At 41.5% G+C, this 26,287-nt stretch overlaps 1 protein-coding gene across 7 annotated transcripts in view; it reads right to left on the reverse strand.

The window, feature by feature from the left end:
- Positions 1–26,287, reverse strand: part of OXR1 (oxidation resistance 1) — a 191,295-nt gene that overhangs the window by 41,756 nt on the left and 123,252 nt on the right. For 4 of the 7 annotated variants that reach the window (XM_081918727.1, XM_081918729.1, XM_081918726.1 and 1 more), the window contains one exon: positions 1,350–1,432. In XM_081918727.1, the coding sequence (XP_081774853.1) occupies positions 1,350–1,432 (83 nt within the window). Of the gene's footprint in view, positions 1–1,349; positions 1,433–9,151; positions 9,504–20,113; positions 20,151–26,287 lie in introns of those variants that run through there. The other 3 variants (XM_081918731.1, XM_081918734.1, XM_081918730.1) reach the window with 3 other exon arrangements.

Here is a 26,287-nt window from a genome sequence, read left to right on the forward strand (position 1 = left end):
AAGCTTCTGAAACAATACAAATACTTAAGCAAGTTACTACTATATTGTGATTCTGACCATGACACAGAAGGGTATATGGTTCACTGGAAGCTATGTCAACTTCCACAACAAGACTTTCTGAAAGTGCTTGAAATACTACTGACCATATTACCAAATACACCAAATTATAGCCAACTGTCCAATATTTTACACCTATTTATACAGATACAATACACATCACATTCAGTAATTGTTTTTAATATTGTAGTTAATAGATTTCTGGAACCCACCCTGGAACCACATGGCAAAGACTGGGTAAACAATCTTAACAAGTTATTGCAGAGGTTCAGAGAAGCAGCATGTATCTGGTTAATGCAAGATACTGAAATCCATTTTGTTAAACACAGAAGCATGAGAGCTGACAGATCAGTCTGCATCACTTTGTTTACTCCAGTAATTTGCTTAATATGAAAGAATAATTTTACTTCCTAATTACATTTCACGCTTATACTGATCAGAATTTCTGGAATTCCAGCCAATCACGTTGTCAGTGCAACTTCAGAGTACATAGTAGTTTTACTGTTAAAATATTTACAAAAATTATCCATGTTCTTAATAGCATTTTAGTTTAAAGCACATCGTTTTTATTTTAGAAATCAGATTAAATTATTTATAACATGCCAGTTTAATGTGCCAATTTAAATATTATAACTTTATAAGTCCTAGTTATACAGGCAATATGTAGCAAAACATTTCTTAATTCAGTTTCCCTTAGTAACCAGAAATACGAAACACTCGACTGCAGCACTGTTTGAGGGTCATTTGAAGAACGTAACAGTTACAGAAAGGCTCCATTTTCAGATACTGCTGGAAAAAATAGAACTATGCTTCCAAGTAGCAAGAGATCAATGGAAATTCTGAGAATATAAGAATGTTATTCAAAGGCACTGCAAAGATGGACTAACATCACCATCACCTGCATTCAACGGACAATGCTGAAAGCTATAAAGGCAGTAAGGGATTTTAAAAATCTGGTTCTTTCTTGGAAGTAAAATAATTTGTGCATCTAAAGGAATGTCCTGCTGATTTACAGTTATTTACAACTTGATAACCTCTACAGGAATACTAGAAAGGTTAACTTTGCCTCTCCAGAATTACACTGCATCATTTCTGAAAAGACTCAAAATAGTACTCGTCAATCCTGTTAAGGTGATCAGCTGCCTGCCAGAGCTACAGACTGAATAAACAAAAAGGTAACATGCATCACTTTTCTTCTTAAATAGCATTCAGAAAACTAATATCCAAATATTAAACATATCCAAATCTTTATAGATTTCTCTTGCATATTATGTAGGTGAGTAGTTACTTACTGTGTACTCTATAGTCCCTTTAGGCTTTTGAAAAGACATTCGTCTCCCATCTTTCTTGTCTAGGGTCTTTTTCTGGCCAGTATCTGAAAAAAATTGAGGCAAGGCACGCGTTACATTCATTTTTCTCTCTCTTTCAGTATTGTCACAGACTGCTGACTACAGCCCCGTGGGCAGACATCTATTTCACCAGTTACACAGCTTATACCCTGTGACTCTCAACTCAGCCTAACACAACTAGCTGCCAGAACAGGGACTTCACTCCTCTGTTTTGCTTTAAGGATTTGACCAATATAAGCTACTCCAGTGATTGGGAATATCTTCCTAACATTCAGAGTGTTATCAATTAAAAAACACACACGCTGTATAACAAGAATTGTATAGGACAAGGTTAAAATAATTCTAACAATTCTAACATCAATTAGTTCTACACTGCACAGGATATGTCCATAAGCTGCAACAGACTGTGCACAGCTTAGTAGACACAATTTTGAGATGCAGATTTTTTTAAAAAAAACATTAGCATTAACACAAAGGATGGGCCTTTTCATGTAAAGTTGGCCTTCTGTATACAGATTATATGCATGTCCTTTTTTAAAATTATAGTACAAATGTTATGCAATGTCATGTTCCACTCAGAACTACTTTGCACCACAAATGCTAATTTGTAAGGAGCTGTGAACTCAGCTCAGAAGTGGCCCATTCACAAGGAATTTCAGACAACGTCCCTCCTTCCTTTAACTGCCTTTCAGTTACTTTTCCTCCTATTTATTCCTTGAGCATTTAAGTAAATCTGAATAAGCACACCAAAGAAAACAGGATGTGGGTGGAAGAAGCACATATATACAGCCTGTGAGATGTACAAGTGGGAGATGGTAGGTGGGGTCACAAAATTCATTCAGATACTAAGTGTTAGGAAATGGCCCAATCAAAACGGGGGTGGGGACGGAAAGCAACACAAGGAAATTATATTTCTCCTTCACAACCAAATTTATCTGCATAGATTTTTATACTTTCTACTAAAACTGTTCTTCATTCCTCTGTCGTATCACAACAAGATTAGTTATCAAAACGATAGATGCCATCAGATTAAATGATACTAAAAAGATAATCAAAATGATTTCATTTCAACAGGAAACACTGAAAGTTGTAACTATTCCAATTAAGTTATTAAAAGTGTTGTAGAGGACAAGCCTGTAAGACAGAATAAGGAATTGTTTGAAAACCCTTCACTATGTATAAAATTTCACCTTTAATTAAAAACCATTTGATAGCAACCTTATACTACAAACCAAACCTTAAATCTCAAACATCTGATAAAGGTGCCATTATTTTTAGCTCTATCCCGGAAGGTTCTTACTTCCACATTGGGTTATCAGAACAAGGGTACTGTATTTAGTAGGAGTAATTTCCCAACAGTTCTTTGACATCCTACTTCCTATGTAAAAAGCAACGTTGGTTCACCCACACCAGGATACCTTTATTTAATATGAGAAAATGTCAGATTTGCTCATTAGCCCTTTTCCTCTCTTCTTTTACATGCCAGAGGAAGAGAATGAAACTAAACACAGCACCCTTTGACATTCAAATTTAAGGAAAGGTGGTTTGTTTCAACTATGGTTAGTAAAAATAACAGACAATCTGAATCCACTGTCTGATCCTGGCTTGTTCTAACCATTGTTTAAACAAACCACAGTTCTGAAGTTTAGACATAACAGAGTACTGTGGATAGTTTAAAAGGAAATTGGGAAGCTCTTCAGCCTCCTCTAGTAGCACAGTAAGCAGGGGGAGAGGATAGAGGTATCTGAGTGCTTAAGTATCAACCATTGTTTCCTACTGATGAAGTTTTTCCTGTAGAATTAATCATAATTTAATGTGATATGCATAAGCAGGATTGAGCCATACAGCAAGCCTCAGACTTGCATACTACCCTCTTTCCCCACTCCCCTAGCTGTGACAAACTGTGGTTATTATTAACTATACTTGTTTCAAACAAACCAGTTCAAAACATTGTTACTGAAGTTGCCTTTTTTAAGCCAACCAAGATTACACATGGTTCTAGTTCTGGACATAGCAAGCTATGGTTAATCAAAAGTGGAAGCAAATACTTCTGAACTCTCCTCCCAGCAGTACAGGAGGAGAAGAAAGGGAGAATTACACAAGGCTGAGGCCCTTCCTTCACTTGTTTACACTAGTGGATACCACAATCCATTTCTGAAACATAAAAAGAAGCAATATTTAATATAATAAAAATTGGCAAAATTAGAGGTTCTCATTACTATTAAGTATGTTAAGTACCTCAATTTATTTTAATTATCAATATGAATGTGGTAATAAGAGAAGCATTATGATGCTAACAAAACTGAGATACATTAATGCATTGTCATCATGTAGTGTTTCTAAAATCCTTATTTTCACCTTCATCCTGAATAATTAAACAACATTCAATCAGAAGAAAATCAAGGCCTTTAACTTAGTTAATAAGAAGTACTTTCAATAGCCGCTGAACAGCTGGTTCAAGATAGCCTTCAGATACACATTATTGTTCCCACATACCAAGTTATCTACGCAGATAAGGTAATTGTGCAGAATTCATGAGCAGCAGGAAACTGGGATCTTTCAACACATACCCCAGCAAACCTTCCCCATTCCCAAGCCTGCTTGATATCCCTAGGTTGAATAAAATACTACAGGTATAGCCCAATCCCTGCAAGCTTTACAGTCCTATACAGAAAATGCAATGACATTCAGAGGTAAGTCAAAGGGCTGGAGTGTGCAGCATCAACCCTTCAGTGCACTATATGAGTCTCCACCGATTAGAGCCAAATGTGGCAAAACCTTCAGAAGAGCAAGTCTTTTTAAAAATATATGAAAAGAAGAATTGTATATTACTTATTAACATTGGCATGTTAATCTGGAAGTACACAATACTAATTCAAATAGAGATGCACACAAACCAGTGAGACAAGATATACCAGTTATATAATATTGCATTTACGTCCAAAACCATTTAAGATACACAAGGTTAAATTACAATTTCCCAGCACCATGGAGCACGTATACTTTAGTTTTTACATTTATTATTCTTTTTCCTAGCTTGTTATACTGAATCTGATCATTGATCCATCTAGCTCAGCATTTTCCACTGACTGGCAGTGGCACTCTAGGGTTTCAAGTCTTTTCCTGACCAATCTGGAGATTCCTAGTTTTGAAGCTTGGAACTTCTGCAAACAAATAATGTGTTCCACCACTAAGCTACATTAAAGCTTAATATTGTACCAGAAACAAGCATCTATGTTGATCTTTCTATTTCTTGGATGAATTATTTGCCATGATTATTTGACACATCTTTACGGACAGTCATAGGCTACAGGTGAAGGCGAGACAAAACAAAACTTGGCTAGTTCACCTAGCTGAGGTTGTGTTTGTGAAGACAAAGTCAAAGGAAGGACATATTTTAGAGGGCACTTTCAAAAGCTTCAAAATAGGAACAGCTAAGCACTGAAAGTGTTTCAAATGCATTATCTCTGTAAACCTGTCAACATTCTGTAAGGTACAGTTGGTTTGTTTACAGTATTTATGCATGGCACTAAAACAAAGTTGTTAGAGCAGCTTGCAGCACAAAACAAATTAAAATTGAATAAAAGCTTCACAAAAATAAATCTAGTGCAGCAGAAAAATCAAGAAGCAGAGACTAAACAGTGGACTAAAACAAATTTACCTGGTCAAAACATATTTAATAGGCCAGAGGAAATAAAAAAAAAGTATTTGCCTAGTCATTACTAATAATCACTTCTTTATTTCTGCAGTTTCCTAAGAACTGCATCCAGAGAGATGCTGAGAAAGAAAATCTATTGAGTTTATGACTGAACTGAAATTTGAAAGAGAAGTCTCAGCTTGCAGCTCAAACTCTAAACCCCCAGGTTTATCAGACTGATAATTATTTATGCTGGCTGAAAAGCTGAAAGTGCAAACCCCTGAAAACCTATCAGTAAGCAACAGATATAAAATCATTTTTGACAGCACAACTAAGGGTGGCATGCTAAACTGAAGCAAGCTAGACAATTATAAAGACTTCAGACTCACATCAACTTCAGTCTTGTTCATACCTCATACACACAAGATTATGTAAGCTCAATAGTTGTTATCCCAGAAGAAATAAAACTTGAGTTTCATTTGTCTGGCTCACACGTACCAAACTATGAGACAGACTGGATGAGCAAGTTTGCTGGTACATACTGTCAATGCTGTGGTCACTTTACTCCTCCCACATTCCTGGGAGATAAACCATGGTTGGCTTAGCATGTCCAAATCCAGTCTGATGGTTTGTTTGGAGCAGGACAAACCAAAAGCTCAGGTGGAGATGCAATGCTAAGCCAAACCATGGCTTTCCTCCTGGTAATGCAGAATAGGGGAGGGGGAGGGGAAGGAGAGAGAAGTAATGTGCCTGCAATTTTATTACGGTGTGCCAGCAGTCTTGCTCACTCATGCTAAACCATACTTTGGATTATTGTTACATATGAATAAGGCCACCAATTTCAATTTAACTGAACTGAACTACAAATGCAAGCAGGTTAATTTTAAGTGAGCTCACATATTGCTGATGCAAAATAGCCAGTCGCTCCAGCATTCAACACCCCTTGCTTAAAAACAACTGTATGCAACTCCTCTCGTTTAAAGCTATTTCAGCACTTACTCAAATAGAAACTTCTAATTACTAGGGTTTTACTACCCTGAACAGCCATTAATGAAATACTATGTTTTATTAGAGCAAGACCTGTCATTCAGGCTAAGAAAGGTTATTTAAAATAATTTCAAGTAGCAACAATTCCAAACTCTCCAATTTTCAAATCTTAAAAGAAGAGAATGAAGGGTAGATTAGGGTAGAGAAAATAAAGATGCAACTCTTAAGTATCTATAGCAGGGATGGGGAACTTGTGGCACACCAGATGATGTCTGAGTACAAGACCAATTATCCCTGACTATTGGCAATACTGGGTGGAGCTGATAGAAGCTGGAATCCAAGAACACCTAAAGGACTGCAGTTTCCCTATCCCTGATCTATGCAGCTTTTCAATGAGCCTGGTTAGAAAGATAGCATAAAAATTCCTATGTCAATAAATACAGAGCAATAGATGAGCAGACTAAACAAGCAAGTGGTTAATTCTTTTCTGCCCTGGTTTGGAAAAACTGCATATTCAGTTCTGGAATGCACTTCTTAAAGGAAGGCTCTTCACATTTTTATTAAACTGAAATATGGAGTTTTATGCATTTCAGCTTAAGCACTGCCCACTTAAATCTCTTCTTTTGCCACTTATCTCTGTTCTCTTGGATGGATTACGAAGGACATCAAGAAGTATTCTTCCTTTTTCTCACTTGAGCTTTTATACTTTTCATCATCACTCTGTAGATCAAGGTCTTTCCACGTATTAGTTGGCAGTAAAGCCAAGTTTATGACCAAGTGTACACTTGACAGGAAGCTGTCTGATTAATGTACCTTTATGTACGGTTCCCATATTTCAAAAAGTAAAAACTAGGACACCATTATAATGTGAATAATGGGAAAAGCAACTTGAATTTGAAAATAAACTATCACCAACTCATCTGTTGTCCTTTGTTCCCTTTCATGAAGATTTGAAAATTTGTTCCTTAATTTATTTATTATTATTTATTATTGGTGGAAACCAAGGAGCTAAAAGTGGCATACATGGCTCTCTCTAGCTTCATATTTTCCATGCAACCACCCTGTGAGGTGGGTTAGGAAATAAATCCATATACAATTACTGATGTTGTGCAGCCCATTGGGAACACAGGGTAATTTACAAGCCTCACAACATTTGCATTTTGATAGGCAGATAAGGAGCCACTATCAATATTCTCTTTGACTATGCATTTCAGAAGAAAATGCCTATGGAAATTAGAGATGCAATCTCAAGAATAGGCCTATTATGAAAAAGCATTTTCGCCACCAAAACACCCTATAAGCTCAGAAGTGAATGACCAATAATGAAGCCAACAACCTACTCTTAATGGTATAAGCATTGAAACCCTTATCATGCATGGTTAGAAGAGTAGGCTTTCCCCACCTCATCTTGCTTATTCCATGGGTGCAGAAAGGGGAGAGGAAGCAGGGCTTCAAAACTTTCACAGACAATTACCAGCACTAGAGGTGGCTTCCAGTGTTTATACCCTCTGGCATCTACAAAGGCTCTTCTACTGCTTGTGGCCCTCCATATGTTGTTGGATTCCAGCCCCTATCAGTCCCAGGCAGTATTGTTGGTGCTCAAGGATGTTAGGAAGCTACATCTGGAGACTGAGTTCTTCTAGGACCAACCTACAACGACTATTGGGAATGTGATCTTCTTCACTTCCCGGTGGTCCCAAGCAACCTACAGAACTAGAGGCACTGAGCAAACCACTGTTTGCTTGTGAAAGCAATTGAGCCTTGATCTCAAGGAATGGCCACCGCTACCTCCAATCCCCCTCACCTGTTCTCTCACTCCAGAGGTGCAGCAGGGTCTAGGCCTAGAATACTACCCTAACCGCCCTCGCCCCCAAAGAAAAAGCAAGTGTGCAAATAAATGGCAGAGGCTCCTACGAGCTTGAGGCATATGAGCAACCAGGCTGCTTTCCGAAACTGGCCCAGCCCTCCCTGCTGAGCTTTGACAGGGGAAGGAACTGCTCCTGCAAGGCACAGCCCGCCTCTTCTTGCTGCAGCTGCAAATACAACTTTTAATACTCTTCTCCCCCCCACCCACCCCATGCTGGCGAAGTGATTGTATTGGTCTTGAGCCACACCTCTTTCTTGCCCTCCTGATTTCCAGGTGTCACAGCTGAAAGGATCAGGCTCCCTGGGCCCAATCTCCACCACAACAAGCAAGTCCACATGTGAGAGGAATCCTTGCGCAGAAACAGCTGCCTTTGCACGCCCACCCAGCATGCCTATACCTTTTTCCCTTTGGGTGTCATCAAATACAAAGGAGGAGGAAGACCACGGGTAGACTACATACAATATGTGTGTGTATATACACACTCACATATAATATTGTGCGTGCACAGAAAATACATATGCAACACACATGTACCTACTGACAAACGCACACGTACATAGTCTGCATGTGGCAATAGATAGATACCTCACATTCATACATTTATGTACAAAATGACATATATACTGCTGCCTTCCTGAGCGCTTCCAATATTGGATAGCTTCAGTATGCTCAGGGACCCAACGTTTTGTGTCCCTTTTGTAGGAAATGTATACTTTCCCGTGCATTCTGCAACCTCCACTGGGCCCACACCCAGCCTTCTTACACTTGTGGGCCCGAGTTTCTCCTGACAGCAACGCAAGGCGCCAGTTTCCTTACTTACCCCCGCCCCACCTCTGGGATGGGATGAGGAGGGGAATGGGGAGGCCCCCCCTAAACACACCAGGATGCCCTTCTCCCCCCCACACACACATCCACCGCCCCAACCACCACCTGCAACCAGGCTTGAGAAAGGAGGCGGGGGGCTCTTCCAACTTCTCGCCCCACCCGAGCTGAACTCTGGAGACCCGCTCCGCCTCGGCTTCCCCATGGCTCCCCAGAGGCCTCCTTTCCCCCGACCCCAAAGTAGCCCTGGCCCTAGAGAAGCCCGCATTCCTATACCTTTCGTGACGTGTGCGAGGGCGGAAGGGGAGAATAAACGGGGGGGGCGAGGAAAATTTCTCCCACAGGACCCCCTTCCTACCGCCCCATAAGCGGAGTTCCTCCTCCCGAGTAAACCCCGCACCGACGCCTCAGCGCCACGGGGAGGCCTCCTACCTATCGGGGGCTCGGGCTTGGGCTCCCCCTCGTGCACGGAGTCCTGGAAGTGGACCTGGCGGGGGCCCCCGGAGCCGGGCGCGGCGCCCCACAGGCGGCTGGCGGTGCCCCTCAGCAGCCGGCTGCTCTTGCCCGTGAAAGTGGTGAGGTACTCCATGAGGCGACACGGACGGGGAGCGCGGCGCTTGGAAAGGGTCTTCTCCCCACTCCGAAGGCCGGGGGGCGGGGTGAGGGTGGGGGTCGCGCCGCCTGCCTCGCGAGCCTCCCTCGGAGCCGGTGGCCTCACAGCAAGCCCGCCCGAAAAGCCCAAAGGGCCGGCGAGAAGGGCTCGACCCGCTGGGCGAAAAGTTGGGCAAAAGTTTTTCTTGACAGGCTCCGCCTCGAGGCTGCGGCGCTTAAAGGGGCCGCGCCGCGCGGCCTGGGTCTACGTAGTACTATCGTAGATGTGTAGGGTTGGAAGGGAGCGCCAGGGTCATCTAGTCCAGCCCTCTGCCTAGTGCTGGGGTCCGGCGTGGGCTGGAACCACCGATCTTCTGGTTACCGGACGCACCGACCCACTGCGCCATGGTGGCGGCCGTACAACAGTTTATTATTTTGTACATAAATGTGTGTGTGTATGTACTACGTACACACTACGTACGTGTGTGTGTGTTTGTCGGTAGGTGCGTGTGTGTTCCATGTGTATTTTCTCTGCGTGTATGTGTGCCCGTGTATATACACACACACACACACACATATATATATATATATATACATACACACACACATACATACACACATATGTGTGTGTGTGTGTGTGTGTGTAATATATATATATATATATATATATATATATCACATCACACCCACCATATTGTATGTAGTCAGTGGGATCTTGCCTCTGTTTGTGTGTAACACATACATGCTATGTATGTGTGTATTTGTAAGTAGATACATGCCCTCGTATTCCATGTGTAGTTTCTGTGAATGTGCTATATAATATATATTAGCGTGTGGGTGCAGTTCTGTATAGTGTGAAGTTATGGATAAACCTGTGCCCAGGATTGCGCCTTGAGGCTTTGTTTTAGCAAGGATTGAGGGTTAAGGGGTCCTGCCAAAAGTTTTACATAAAAGGTGTTTTTTAAAAAAGAAAAGAAGGGCTGTTAAGGAAATAAGTGATGCAAGGCCATGCATATTTCCTGGGAGGCAATTTGTTGATGGGCTGCTAGTTTGAAGAATGGTTTTACTTTTGTTCTCCCAAGAATTCTGCACTTGAAAATACTCACTTAAATCCTTTTTCTTAAACTTAGATATGTGATGGCTGTTTGTGACTTACTCATGATGGCAGGATTTGGATTTTTTAAAGCATTTGTATGTATTGGTGGGATTTTTTAAAGGCCAGGTAATAGCAAGTATTATTATACTGCATTATAGTTACACATAGGTTTGTGGTACGGGGGTGAACTCAGTTATTGAGTAATTTTGACATGTGTGCTTTACACAAGAGTTCGACATCTCATACAATGCTCTGAGTGGCCGCAAATAGCACAACACCCATTTACTTGAGGCTTAAAGCTGGCTAATGAGCCCCACTTAAAAAAAAAAAAATTACATCACATAAACAAGAGTTCAGTCATTGAGCAAATGACTCAGTCACTTCTGTAGGAAGAACAGCATGTCTTGGAAATATAATTAAAAAATATAGATGCCCTGTATGTTTACCCAAAGCTAATTTAAATAGTTGGGTGTTTCAGCTATGGCTTATACCTGCAGCCCTTGTTTGTGAAAAAGTGCCTAGAATGGAAGGACCCCTTCTGAAGCTTGATTAAATCCATTGCCCATTATTTTCCCACATTGCTTGTAGCAAATAAACCATGTGGTAATAAGAGAGTGGGTTCTCATGGTCTGTTTGCTATGGAAAATGTGGGGAAACGATGGTAGACTATTGTGCCAAACAAGAAGTAGAACTACAACTGGCAGTAAATAAATTTTCTGCTTTTGGTTTCTCCTGCTGGTGTTGACTGGCACAGGAGTCATGGCAGGGAGGGCTGAAAGCCAGAAACTCTTGTTACTGGTATGTAGGCTGAGCTTGCTATGTGTCCACTTCACCCAGGTCTAGATTTTTCAGTGTAGACCAACATTTTACCATAGTTTACCACACTCACTACTAATCAACTTTGGGAGGTATGATAACTTACCCTCCATGCACTGCTGAGGGAGACCCGAGGGTGGTGAAAAGGGAGAGGCCCTTTTCAGTTGTGGCTCCCTGTCTGTGGAGTGCTCTCCCCAACGAGCTCTGCCAGGAACCTTTGTTGACATCCTTTTGCCACCAGGTAAAGAGTTATCTTTAGGACACGGGTGGCGCTGTGGTCTAAACCACAGAGCCTAGGACTTGCCGATCAGAAGGTTGATGGTTCGAATCCCTACAACGGGGTGAGCTCCCATTACTCGGTCCCTGCTCCTGCCAACCTAGCAGTTCGAAAGCACGTCCAAGTGCAAGTAGGAAGGTAAATGGCGTTTCCATGCACTGCTCTGGTGTGCCAGAAGTGGCTTAGTCATGCTGGCCACATGCTGTACGCCGGCTCCCTCAGCCAGTAAAGCGAGATGAGTGCCGCAACCCCAGAGCCGTTCCGCGACTCGACCTAATGGTCAGGGGTCCCTTTACCTTTAAAGACTTATATTTAGATAGGCAAATGTGATATTGTTTTGCTGCCAAAGCTTCCTGTGGGTGTTATGGGGGTTTGTTTTGTTCTGTTTTTACGATATAGTTTATTTATTTTTATGTTTTAAATGTCTTGTAAATTGCTTGGAGACCTTCGGGTAACAAGTGTTTAACAAGTGCAATAGTAATAAAAAGGTCTTTTTTTAAAAAAAAAAGGTAAAGGACCTCTGGATTGTTAAGTCCAGTCAAAGGCAACTCTGGGGTTGCGGCACTCATCTTGCTATCAGGCCGAGGGAGCTGGTGTTTGTCCACAGACAGCTTTCTTGGTCATGTGGCCAGCATGACTAAACCGTGTCTGGCGCAACAGAACACCGTGACGAAAATCAGAGCACATGGAAATGCCATTTACCTTCCTTCCACAGTGGTACCTATTTGTCTACTTGCACTGGCGTGCTTCCGAATTGCTAGGTTGGCAGGAGCTGGACAGAGCAACAGGCACTCACCACATCACAGGGATTCGAACCGTCGAGCTTCTGATCATCAAGCCCAAGAGGCTCAGTGGTTTAGACCACAGCACTGCCCGCTCCCCTTCAATAGTGATAATAATAACAAATAAAATGGATATATTATAATATTTTTGTACTATTTTCACAATTAACATTACTGGTTGGTTGGTTGGTTGGTTGGTTGGTTGGTTTTACAAGTGCAGTATATTATTAAGATTTGGTTTTTAGAGTTATTTTCTTGGTTGGTAATAACAGCAAAGTTAAACTTCACCTCCAGTTGCCACCCTGCAGTTGCAGAGCAGAACTAACAGGAAGAAAGGACACCAAGGTCCTGCCAAATTTCACCTGCAAATGCCTATCTGGGTGAGGAAAATCACTGTAAAGAGTGGGAGTGGTGGGTGGGAAAGGGAGGGGGTTTTGCAAGTGAACCTCTGTGAGTTGAAGGAAGAATTATACAAATAATAATCCACTTCTCGCCTGCTGATTCTCCCCTGCTTTCTCTCAAGTCCTGTATTACAGGAAAAGTGGGAAAATGTGGGATTGGCCTTCTGTGCAAGATTTGGCAACTCACAGTCCCCGTCCCCCCCTTGCTGGTAGATTTGAGCGCTCCCATCGCTTACCACCCAATAAAATGGCAAAGAAACAAGAGGCCAAAATTAGCAAAAACTTCAAGGCACAGGAAAGTTGTTGTGTTTTTTTAAAACAACAACAGAGGATTAAGGTAGGAAAAGGTGAAACTATAGAACAGCATGTGGCGGTGACCTGTAATTACTCTGGGGACCAATGCGGTGCCAATAAAAATAAGTGCTAATTGCAGCAGTGAATGCCAGGCATACTGCCAGTAGATGCTGTGTGAGCTCTCAGGGAAATTCTGCTTGCACAAATGGCTGCTGAATAACTCCTGAGCCTCCTCTGAGGCTATCTTGCCAAATTTCCATGATACTCTGGTCTTCAGATAAACATGTGCCAAGCAAAAAGGTGCCTTATTTCTCTGTTGTTGATTAAATCTGAATTAGTTCTTAAATGTGAAAAATTTGTAGTGTGATCATGTCCCTTCAATATATTGTTCAGGGGTACATGCATGAGATGGATATCTGGCGCATAGGCTGGTGCATATACAGTGGTGCCCCGCAAGACGAATGCACAGGACCAATAAAACTCATGTTATGCAGAGACCACTACATGAAATGATATAATATCTGGGGGGAAATGAAGAGGAACCCATTTCAGTTAGTCTTCACTAACACACTTGAAGAACAAGGGGCACATAGTGCTTAAAAGTATCAGTCACGACCCAGTTGTTGGTTTTTTTTAAAAAATAAGCCATCCATTTATTGACTGCCAAACAGGAAAGTTCTAGCCAGTTATGAATCCCAAGTACAGTAGCTGTTTTCCAAAGCCTAAGAATAATTTCCTTAGCTATTATAAAAGCTCTGCAGAGACAGGATGCCTGTGAGTCAGACAGGGCCCATGCTATTGGTACATAACCTAAAATAGCATAAGTAAACATACAGAACTATATTGATTGACATGCTGGGAAGGACACCCATCACAGGCCAGTTCCAGAGCATAGGTGTTGAAGTTGCACCTGTAGTGTGCATCTGATTCCACAACATATGTCAGGTGAGAAGTGACTTATTCTCCTGTGGTTAATGTTTAGTCGAATTAGGCCTACCTCGTATACAGCTCTTAAAGGTACAAGAGACGTCACATGGGCTAGAAATTGCAGCACTATGTGCAACTCATCTTCAGTCACGTGATGTTTAGCAAAACGGAGGCTATATTACTGCATTTCTTCTAAACATGCATATAAAAATTCCATTATGCTTTTTTATGTTGATATTTTTTTAAAAAATCAGATTGCTAATGTACAGAAATCAAGCTCCACTCCTGAAATCTAAACTGAACTTGAATAAATGAATTTTAAGTGTCACAGTATATTTGATTATTTATTTTATGAAAGTATTTACATACCACTATATCATGAAGTATCAGGGCAGTATACAACATTAAAACACTGAACACCTTTAAAAACAATACAGATAATCATTAAACTGACTGGCAAATCAATCAATAAATAACACAATTTAAACAGCTACAAAGGCCTGTCGACATAAAAAGATCTCCCAAGAGTCACCTGAAAGTCGAAAGTGCCTACTGAATCTCTGCTGGAAGAGTGTTCCATAGCATTGGACTGGAAACATTAAATTCCCAACTTCGAATTGAGGCAATTTGGGCCTCTGAAACACAGGGGGCAATTATTTATTATTATTTATTAAATTTGTATACCACCCTTCATCCATAGATCTCATGGTGGTTCTTGTATAAAAATGCAGGTGAAAAACACAAAATACATAGTAAAAACAAGAACGAAACAGCAACAACCCGATTAACACCCCCACCCCTCTAATAGTGCTCTTCTGGATTATCTCAGTGATGGAGTTGGGAAATAAGGGCTCAGGTGGTCCTTAAGGTATCCTGCACCCAAGTTGTTCAGGGTTTTGGAAATGGACACAAGAACCTTAATCCTGTCCGGGTAGCATATGGACAGCCAGTGCACAGCTGTTTTAGCAGAGGTACCACATGTTGTTGGCTGAGCCACTGCATTCTGCATCAGTTGGGAGCTTTTGGACCTGTCCCAAGAGCAGCTCCACATAGAGTGCATTGTAGTAATCTAGGAACAAGGTTACTAATTCGTGGACCACACTGTCCAAGTAGTCCCAGTCCAGACATGGCTGTAGGCTAACATACCAGACTAAAATGGTAGAAGGCACACCTAGCCACATAGGTCACTTGGGCATTTTTGTTGAGTTACCAGGATCCCCCTTCTGCCCCGAAGGCTCGTACCTGTTTCTTTAGAGAGAGTGTATATGAATATATTTCACTTTATAGCTCAGGATAAAGAGCTTTCAACAAACGTAGAATCTAGGGATTTTTCATGCACAAGCCTCTTTGGAAAGTATACTTCCATTAGTTTAAAGTCATTCCTTTTGCAAAGGATTGCTGTGGCATTTCTGTCACAGATCTTGCTGCATTGTTCTTGCAGGCTGAAGGACTGCTTGCACAGCAATAATTAGAATTAGATTCCGTTTTTTTGTGTGTAACATTTAATTTCAGTTAACAATCTCAGAAGAGTTTTATGTTTAACATGCATTCAGATTTTACTGTTATCTTATGAAGTCTAATGAGCCTAAAAGCAGAAAAGTCATGCCTGTCAGATGTTATTTCCTAGATAACTAACTCTCCTGCTCCCTCTGTGGCTTGTATAGGATCTGAGAAATACATGCTGTTAAGTTCTCAGTATTTATTTTTGCTTCTAAAACAATTACAGCTTGATCCTGTGCATGTTTATTGAAAACTAGGTCCCATTACATTAGTGGGTCTTACAGTGCAATCCTATACATGTTTACAAAGAAGTAAGCCCCCGTGAGTTAAATGAGGCTTAAAGTAAAAGGTAAAGGTACCCCTGCCCGTACGGGCCAGTCGTGTCTGACTCTGGGATTGTGCGCCCATCTCACTTAAGAGGCCGGGGGCCAGCGCTGTCCGGAGACACTTCCGGGTCACGTGGCCAGCGTGACGAAGCTGCTCTGGCGAGCCAGAGCTGCACACGGAAACGCCGTTTACCTTCCCGCTATAAAGTGGTACCTATTTAACTACTTGCACTTAGGGGTGCTTTCGAACTGCTAAGTGGGCAGGAGCTGGGACCGAAAGACGGGAGCTCACCCCGCCGCGGGGATTAAATGAGGCTTAGGCCTCCTCAATATTCCCTTTTTATTGTGCATTCATGATTATGTGTGTTCATAATGCTATTGGGGCAGCACACGTGATCCTGCTTTCAATACTGTTTGTGCCTGCAAAAGTTTTGGGGCAGTCACACTACTTCATTTCCAATCAGTGCATATCCTGTACCTTCCTGCTGAAATCCTGTATCTTTTTTATCCCACAAATGTTCTGGTTTAGTTTGGTCCCATTTTCACAATAAAACACTAGACATTTCCTACCCTTTATGGTGCTTAAAACATCTGCTACTTGAGATGGGCTGCCTTACCATGGCCATATTTCCACAGAGCTCAACTGGGGCTTAACTCCTGATTAAGTGATCTCACTTGAGGTCTCCTGAAAGTTGATTAAAAACTTAAGAACCTTGCTAGATAAGACCAAAGTCCAGCACTGAAGCCTTACAGTGGCACATGCATGATATGAGTGCAACAGTGCGCTCCCCATTTGCGATTCAGAGGAAACTGCCTCTGATACTGATGGTAGTTAAGGCTGGGCAATATCTGGTTTTCAACACTGTGACAGATCACTAGCTAAACATTGTGCTATACCAATATATCACGATGTTTGAAATAAGGATGGAGCTATATAGAGGCATTGGCTGGCTTCACGTTTTTTCCACATTGTGATTTTTGCATAGTGCGTGCACACACACACACACACACACACATCATGATCTGCGATATATTGCCAGGTCAAAAATTATGAAACCGATATCACAATATGGACTTCAAACCTGTTTCGGATATATCAATAATATCGCCCAGTCCTAATGACAGTACACAATCATTCCTGGTTCTCTTCTCTCACTGTAGAAGACATAAATGTTTGAGGCCATTACGACTCTAGCTTGTAGTGTCAGTTTAGTACTGGGGACACCCAAGTTCCTATTGCCATAAACCTAATTCTACGTAATCTGCCTCACAGGGTTGTTGTGAGGATAAAAGTGGGCTTGGGGAATAATCACAAAAAACCCCAGCAAGATAAAAATACAATAAATTCCAGCTTTCACCCTCCTTTCTTTGATGTTTGTCTAAAGAATAATGACTTTGCTGTGGCACCTAAATAACTGAATTGATTGCCCATATGATGCCCTGGTACACAGTTGGTGTTTAATTCAGGGTAGGGGCCTCCATGTAATTATGGTATGAAAAGTACCTGGAGCACAGAATTTGAGATTTCCCAGAGTGCCTTGGTAATAAACAAAACACTGTGCACAGCTGAGCAGTATTAAGACACGTGGTCTGTAAAAAGTCTTTGTGCCTGGCAACCTGAGAGACAAAGAATGTGTCAAGAGTAATCATACGCTCATTTCTCATAATCGTATGACTAGCCTCAATCTGAATCTCAACAACGTGATCTGCAGATTATACACAGCTTGCCTTCAGCCTCTGGAAGTGCATGTTTTTGAAATTTATGCCAATGAACTGTTTCAACAAACGACAAGCAGCTTTTCTGATAACTCTTTTGCCACATGCAATATTTGCCCATCCCAACTTTTGGATCAGCCTGGACAGCTAAACTTGCAAGGCTGGCTTTGAAAATATTTTTTGCTACTTGTTTTCAGTTTGTCAGTAACAATACATTCCTTGTATGTATGGATCGGCATGTAGACACTAAAATGTGTGTGTGTGTGATACACTTTTCAGGTAGTTTTCTTTTCATGTACCATACAAATTACTATTCAATTTTGTCCCTGCTCACTTGGTGTTATCTAAAAATAATCACCAACTTCGTTAATATAAAAAAACTATAATGCATACACAGTATTATAGACTAATCTAATTAAACCTGCTTCACGTGTCCTGTATTCCACCTTAAGACTCTTAACAAAGTACAGAGTTTTGCGCTTAAATCAGTGGTGACAGGTGAGGGGCAGTGGTACTGTGCAACACTGCCAAAATGGCACCCCCTAACCTCACTGCCACCCCACTCCCATGAGTGCATCTGGGACAGCTTGACCAGAGTTTTTCAAGCATTGGCAACCTCACAGTTAGATTACTGCAATGCTCTCTATGTGGGGCTTCCCTCAGGCCTGGCCTGCAGGTTGCAGGAAGTGCAGAATGCAGTGGCTAGCTAGCTTGTGAGGACAAATTAGTGGCAGCACATCACACATTAATTGCAGGATTTGCCAATTTGCTACAGGGCCAAGTTCAAGGTGTAGGTACTAAGATATATATCCCTATACAGGGCAGGACAAGGTTACTTGAGACCACCTTATTATACACCCAGCACATAGCTGCAGCAGCGGCAGACTTTGGGCACTCAAATTATAGAAGCACTCTGTGTGGTGCTAAAATTCAGCGCTCCCCATCCACTCCTCTTGAGCTCTGTTCTACAGCATTGATTTGGTGCCCCCTGCAGTGCAGCGGAGCCAGTGTGGTGTAGTGGTTAAGAGCAGTGGACTCGTAATCTGGTGAACCGGGTTCGATTCCCTGCTCCTCCACATGGAGCTGCTGGGTGACCTTGGGCCAGTCACACTTCTCTGAAGTCTCTCAGCCTCATTTGCCTCACAGTGTTTGTTGTGGGGGAGGAAGGGAAAAGGAGATTGTTAGCCGCTTTAAGACTCCTTAGGGTAGTGATAAAGCGGGATATCAAATCCAAACTCTTCTTCTTCACTGTAAAACCACATCTGGCTTCAGTCTGAGGGAGATTCTCTTCTGAAAGTTCCATAGATCTCAGAAATGCTGGTTTTGACCTATAAAGCCTTAAGTCTCTCAAGACCACAAGGACTGGTTCTCTCCATATCAACTGACCCAGACCCTATGATCAACTACCCTAGAAGGAGCGTTGATGTACTACTAACCCTCCTCTAACACCTCACTTGGTTGGAATGCGTATCTTTTAATGAAGATCTGAGAGTGAGCTGGGCTAGGTAAGAAGCAGATCTCACTTCCAGGGGTGCTGTGGTCTCTCTTCAGCTTTCTCAGAAGGCAACCAGAGCTGCTCTCCCAGTCCCTAAAATGCTTCTCTCCAGAAACGGCTCCACCAACTTTCAGTGGTGACCACTGGAATAGGTACCACGGAATAGGATGAGGATCTGGAGATAAGAGTGATGCTTTTTCAAACTGTTCTGTGGAGCCCAACAACAAAGGCTCCTCATGTGTTTAGCTGAGCACTCGACGGCTTGGAAAACTTCCTTAACTTGTGCTCATCAGGCTGACTCTTATGCTCATCAGTAGCAGCCATGGGGAAGTGCTATGTTCAGATGGGTTGGCATGGAGCCTAATAGACCAAGGTCATTGCCCCATGTTAACCTTGGTATATATCCCAGAACTCTCAGTCGTGCGCAAGGATTCCATGGCAGACATTCAGGGGTTAGAAGTTGAAAAACTGGAAAGCAGAGAGAGACTTGAGCTCCAATCTGTCATCGGACAGAGTGCTGGATACCCTTCCACAAGTCTCACACATACATTTTGTTTCAACCTCATCTGCAAAACAGAATAATAATCCTGTGCACATATGTTTGGAGGCCTAGCTCACTGATTTCAATAGGACTTGTGCCAGCAATGGGAAACTTGTAGACTTCTAGATGTTGCTGCGCTGCAACCCCCATCATTCATAACCCTTGGCTGTGCTGGTTTGGGGCTGGAGTCCAAATACAGTGGTACCTCGGGTTAAGTATTTAATTCATTCCGGAGGTCTGTTCTTAACCTGAAACTGTTCCTAACCTGAAGCATCACTTTAGCTAATTGGGCCTCCTGCCGCCGCCGCGCTGCCGGAACACAATTTCTGTTCTTATCCTGAATCAAAGTTCTTAACCTGAAACACTATTTCTGGGTTAACGGAGTCTGTAACCTGAAGCGTATGTAACCTGAACCATATGTAACCCGAGGTACCACTGTACATCTGGAGGGACTGATTTACACCTGAGTAAGTGAACATTTGGTTAAATATAAAAAAGTGATCTATGGGTGGTATTCAACTCAGAGTAGACCTACTGAACATTATGCTCATTCATTTCAACAGGTCTACTCTGAGTAAGACCTAGCTGATTATCACCCTTAGTTCTGCATTAGAAGCCCAAATTGAACATACCTTTCATTTGTGAGTAGAGCATGTCTTCAGATCGCTGCAGGATCAGAAACAGCAAGGGCTGAATTGGCTACAGCAGAGGCAGTTCTGCTTTTATAATGGTTCGAGCTCTGAGCTGCAAACAAAGTGCTTCGCTGCTGCGGATTGGCTCTCATTCACGTGAAGTGCTTCGAGGAGTGGGGTGCCTGTTTCCTTCTTAGGAAACAGGCCTTCGCTGCTATAGTGATTCAGTCACCCCACTGGAATGACTCTTAACAGTAGCCACAGGAAATATGTGGTTATAGAACTAACTGAATTGGTTACAGTTAGTTCTGTAATACACTGGGACAGCAAACTCATTTTGAGGTCTGTTACTGAAACTAAGCAGAAGCAAAACAGACAGTCTTCAGACCATTTTAATCATTCAAGGACACACATCTCAATGTTAGCACTTAAAGGAGGAATAGGGAGCCATTATGCTGGATCTAGGTATGAGGGACAGCACTGTGCTGGGTTCAGATAACCACCCACTGCCTCCACTTCGGGAACTTACTGTGTAATAAACCCTAGCCTGCCCAGTTGTTAACAGCTGAAACATGCTTGGTTCATCAAGACCGCTACCTGTTTTGGATGAGTGTTTTTTAATGTGGAATTTTATCCTGCTGTTCCTATTATTTTGCTCTGTTATATATTTCTGCCCTGCCCTGTGACGATATGGCAAAGGGTGCATTATCCATTGTGCTCTAGCTGTTTCCTTTTTGTATGTTCCCTCCTTTCTCTCTAGGAACTTTTATCCTTCCCTTTCCAAAAAGCATTCCTGGTGCATTGCACGTTGCTTGGGATATTTTATTTTATTTTGAGCAAGTGATCTATAAATTAAAATGTATGTATATTTATATGTTTATCTGCTCTCCTGCCACACACACACAAGGACACTTACGATTATGAGGGTGGGGGACAGATTCAGATTTGGACATTTCAAGCCAGTTTCTGATTTGTGGCAGGGGAAGGAGCACCAGAGGAACTTTTAAGCAGTGTGCACACTGCTTGTCCGCACTAAACCACAGCTTGTTCTAAACTAAGCACCGGGCCAAAGTCTGAAAAGCTAATTTCACAAGCAAATCATGCAGTGATCTCATTGCAAATTACCGGTAGCTATGTTCAGTTTCTTATTAAAGATCCTGGTTCAAATTCAGCCTTGGTTGTAAAGAGCGAAAATCTAATTGAAATCAAAGTTGTTTTGCCTTCTTGTGAGCATATTGCTATTTTCCCCAGGGCATTTTTAAATGCAAAATGCAATTGCATCACCATATCAGGCCTCGTCTGCTACACACTACTTATTTAAAATGTTTAAAATACAATTGCTTTGTGCCTCCATTGTCTCTAAATGCAATATATGAGCATCTAAATGCAACAGATATATATTTTTTCAGTCATCTGAAATAACCCAACAAACCTGTTGTTTTCCTTCTCTATAATTTTGCTCATCTAAGCTCCAAACATTAATCTTCCACCAGGCATGAAGAAAGTGTGGTTTACTTGCTTGCACAATTCAAATGGTTAGCAACTGAAAACGATGAGCAACAAGGGACCATGATAATATCTTAGCAAAACATGGTGCTGCTTTACATAGCAAAGTATTTTATAGCTGCTACAATGGGTTCCAGGGGAAAACATATTGGATGTTCTCTCACAAGGGAAGTGGGACACTTGAGACAGAAGCAACCATGTGTAGGGAAGACAAGATGATTTAATGAGATTTGCAAAACCCTTGTTGGCGTCACAGCAGAAACTTTAAGAGTTCTCCAGATATCAGTCAAAATCTATCCTCCAGTGGATTTTAAGCTCACATAATTGACATGATATATGTGAGTTGCTGAGAGATCTACTGGGGAGGAGTTGGGGAGGAGAGGGTTAATGTAGCCAAAAAGGCTGCAAGAAATAGTAGCAAAGATGCCAGATGCATTTTTGTATTGGGGAGGAAGCCAGTGGATGCATTCTGAATGGCTGGGAAATGAAGGTCCTGGAGCAGAGCATGCTAGTGATTTTGAAATATATATTCCATGAAATTTACATACCGTTTGACTGTAGAAAAAAAAAAACCTCAGTGTGGTTTACAAAAGGGATAAGACAATAAAATTATCACTTGTAGAGGCTGGGATGGAGCTGACCTGCATATTTGTGGTGAGGATGGCACCAACAGGTATGAACCTACCTACTCCATGTGCCTGCTTCTTGGGAGAAGAGTGATGACAAACCTAGACAGCATCTTAAAAAAGCAGAGACATCACCTTGCCGACAAAGGTCTGTATGGTTAAAGCTATGGTTTCCCCAGTAGTGATGTATGGAAGTGAGAGCTGGACCATAAAGAAGGCTGATCGCCGAAAAATTGATGCTTTTTAATTATGGTGCTGGAGGAGACTCTTGAGAGTCCCATGGACTGCAAGAACATCAAACCTATCCATTCTTAAGGGAATCAGCCCTGCGTGCTCACTGGAAGGACAGATCCTGAAGCTGAGGCTCCACTACTTTGGCCACCTCATGAGAAGAGAAGACTCCCTGGAAAAGACCCTGATGTTGGGAAAGATGGAGGGCACAAGGAGAAGGGGATGACAGAGGACAAGATGGTTGGACAGTGTTCTCAAAGCTACTAACATGAGTTTGACCAAACTGCAGGAGGCAGTGGAAGACAGGAGTGCCTGGTGTGTTCTGGTCCAACAACAACTCCATGTGTTTACAGAACACATGGAGAAACACTTGTGAAAAGCCCTATAACAGTTCACAGTATGCTAGGCATGTTTACCTGGAAAGAGTCCTATGGAGTTCCATCCCAATAAGTGTGCTGACCCACCCATTGGAATGACCAGAACAACCTATATAATGTTCCAATATATGAAGATTGGGCTACAATGCAGCCAAAGTTAGGAGTTGTAGTCTCATTTGTTTTGATGAGATTGATTTTAAGCACATGTTTTACTTTCTGTGAAAATCACTGGGATATAAAATGTTGAATCTACAATTTAGTTCTAAGCAAACTGGTTCATGAACCCGTGGCCTAATTTTTGGTACTCTTAACTTGCCAGCATGTCACACCAGGTCACAGACATTACTAGTAATGAGATAGCTACAGATCTGGGGGATTAACTAATTAATCAGGAAACTGTCACTGACGAGGAGAGCCTCTAGCACTAAATATAAATTGGCTTGTTTTCCTATTCTCTTTTTAAAAATAAATACCCACAGCACATTGTGAAGTGCCCTCTTTTTGTTTACAATGTAGAAAACTAATGGTGTGAATGTATAATACTACACAGTGAATGTTATGCCTAATGCAGAGTTATGCAAGATTAGGTAGCAGATAATATTAAGATTTCAGAGCCACACTAGAAGAATAAATGTTAAGTGTTTCAAATGACTATATTTTGAGCAACAAGAGGAAACAGAGTTTTGTGGTTGAAGCAGAGAAGGAAGTTAGACATATCTAATGATGGAACAATGTTCTTGTGACCCTGTGCAAAGGACTTATGACCAACATTATTGCTGTTTTTAAAAACCCCTCAATATTTTAGCTGCACAGCAGTTCCTTCTGCATTGCCAAAGTCTTGAAAAGCTAACTTAATGGATAAAGAATAAGGAGAAAGGGGGAGGAATGTTAAAATTTAGTTATGTGTTTTGGTTTTGGTTTGTTTTTTAAAGCATAGCAAAGATCTTGTTTTTGGAGTAATGAATTGGATTAAAATTAATGGAGAGTTAAGAGAAAGAATGTAAATCAACTGCATGCAGAGTTCTTGAAATATGGGTTAGGTTTTGTTATGAATTTTTACTGTATACTCATGTGTAAATTTGTATAAGTAAAATCAAATTCATATCTACATAGATATATAGATATAGATATGGGTGGGATATATTATTATTATTATTAATAATAATAAACGTAAATAAAAGCATCACAAAAAAGAGGAAGCAAATTTGCATAGCCGTTTGTGTGTGTGGACTTTATTTAAATTTCACACAGGAGAAGCCAAGCCAATTAATTTCCCATCCAAATGACACCAAATAAAACTTTTAAATCACTCCAAATCAATAGTTTGTCTTCAATTACTTTTCACCTAATTAATTTCAAACTCAGATACTGCTTTAAAATGTAATCAATTCCTCTTCAGTTAATTACTACCATCCATCAATTATAATTACCCCCCCACAAGTTAAATTCAAAATAATATATATAGATATATAGATAGATATATACAGATAGTGTAAAATTCCATTGGCAGGCAAGAGTTTACTACTAGATAAGGTACCCAGTGGTAATCTGACTCCACGTTGACTTAATAAGCAAGCCATCAGCTCACGGCTGAGATTTAGAGGTATAAGAAATCTTCCCTTTAAATCTAGGTCTTTCAAGGGGTATACGTATTTAGAAAGTTGTTTGTTTTTCTGCCGTGTTATGGATACAGACACTTTGAAGACAAAGCTCTCAACTCTGATAGTGTATATGACTTGATAACGTTTATGGACAAATAACTGCTCACTTGTTCATCTCTCTAATCGTTCTGCTTACTTCAAATCTAATTTCATGCATAGAAACAAAGATGCTTCTTTTAGATTAATTACTTGTTTTGGCACACTAGCGCACACTACATTTTTCAGTATTAATGGAGTCATCTAAATACGAAGGTTTGGATAGGCTTCTGTAACATTACAGAATAATGTTATTCTGGCATAACATAAATTAGTTATCATCTGCTTCCCACTATATTTTACAGAGTAGCTATCAGGCAAAATGTTTCATGTAGGAACAGACAACCTAAGCTCACTGTCAAAATGTATGATGCTTTAAAATTCAACAGCAAAGACCTTGCAGAAGTCAGATCACTCGTTCTCTGATAACATATTAAAGATCAACGATGTATTAAGAATGTAAACTTAAAAGTACGACAGATTCTTCACTGTGCCTTTGGTTTACTAGACGTCTATGGGAAACTAAAAGTTTTGGAAGAAGCTGCAGTGTCTCTCTGGACAGTGCCCCTAAATAAGAAAAATAAAAAGTTAAGGCTGCAATCCTAGGCATGCTTAAGTTCCATTTAAGACAGTGTTCCATTAAGTTTCATTAACGACAACCTTACATCCAAATGAACATGTATAGGATCCAGGTACATATATCCATGTTGTAAGTAATTGTTCTTGTTTGTGGCAGTGAATATTATTATAACCAGTAGCCAAATGACACTGGCAGTGGTAAGGGCTAGCAGGCATGGATCTACTCTGTAATTTGCAGCCCTGATTTATACCATTAGCTATTTTGTGGCCCTGATAAATATCATTGTCTAGGGCTGCCATGCATCCAGGTTTTCCCGGGAATCGGATGGTCAAAACTTTTTTAAGTTTTGGGGGGTGGGCGTTGAAAAAAAGGGGACTTCCGGAGGCGGCGCAAAATGGCAATGGCGGTCCTCTTTACTTTGTGAAGAGGGGCTCCGCGAAAAAGGGTCGTCCGCTGCGGCAAAGCGGAGACCCATTAAGAAAAACCGCAGGCAGAGCGAGCCTGCGGCCGTGGGACTCGGCGGGCGCCAAAAGCCCCCCCAGAAACGAAGAAGGGACTTCGTAAGAGGCTCCGGAACGTGAAAGGGGGAGCGGCGCTGTGAGTTCATCGCTCTTTTCGTGGAAGTGAAGCCGCGCTGCTGCTGCCGATGAGCGCTGACCTTTCTTCTTGAAAACATCGGAATTGGCTGGAACATACCCGTGAGTAAGGGGTATTAAAGATTGGACTAAATTTGGGAAATTTGGCTGAAAACGGGAGGCGAGTAACAGGAAGTCCGTCTTCCGATCCTGCTAGCTGGATCAAAGCAAAGACTTTGAAGTGGGCTGAAGCGCTTGAAAAAGATTTTAAAAGCAGGACAAAGGGGCGTAAATTGAATCTGTACTCAGAAGATAAAAGGATATATTGGTTAACTTGGTGGATTTATCTATTTTGGAACTCTCTTCCTATTTTTGAACTAAGCGGAGTTAAAAGGGGAAACCTAGTCGCCGGGCTGTCAGCGCACGAAGGGAGAACTGTCAAACTGCTGAAACTGTTACCGGAGTCAAAATTGTTACATAGACTGAGATATTAACGTTTAAACATTGTTGCTGGGACCTTTCTGACACCTTGTGGCACTACTTTAAGAAATAGAAACCTTCGGAAGCCTCCTTTTGTATTTG

This window comes from Podarcis melisellensis (assembly GCF_964234715.1).
Source record: "Podarcis melisellensis genome assembly, chromosome: 7".
NCBI classification, from domain to species: domain Eukaryota; kingdom Metazoa; phylum Chordata; class Lepidosauria; order Squamata; family Lacertidae; genus Podarcis; species Podarcis melisellensis.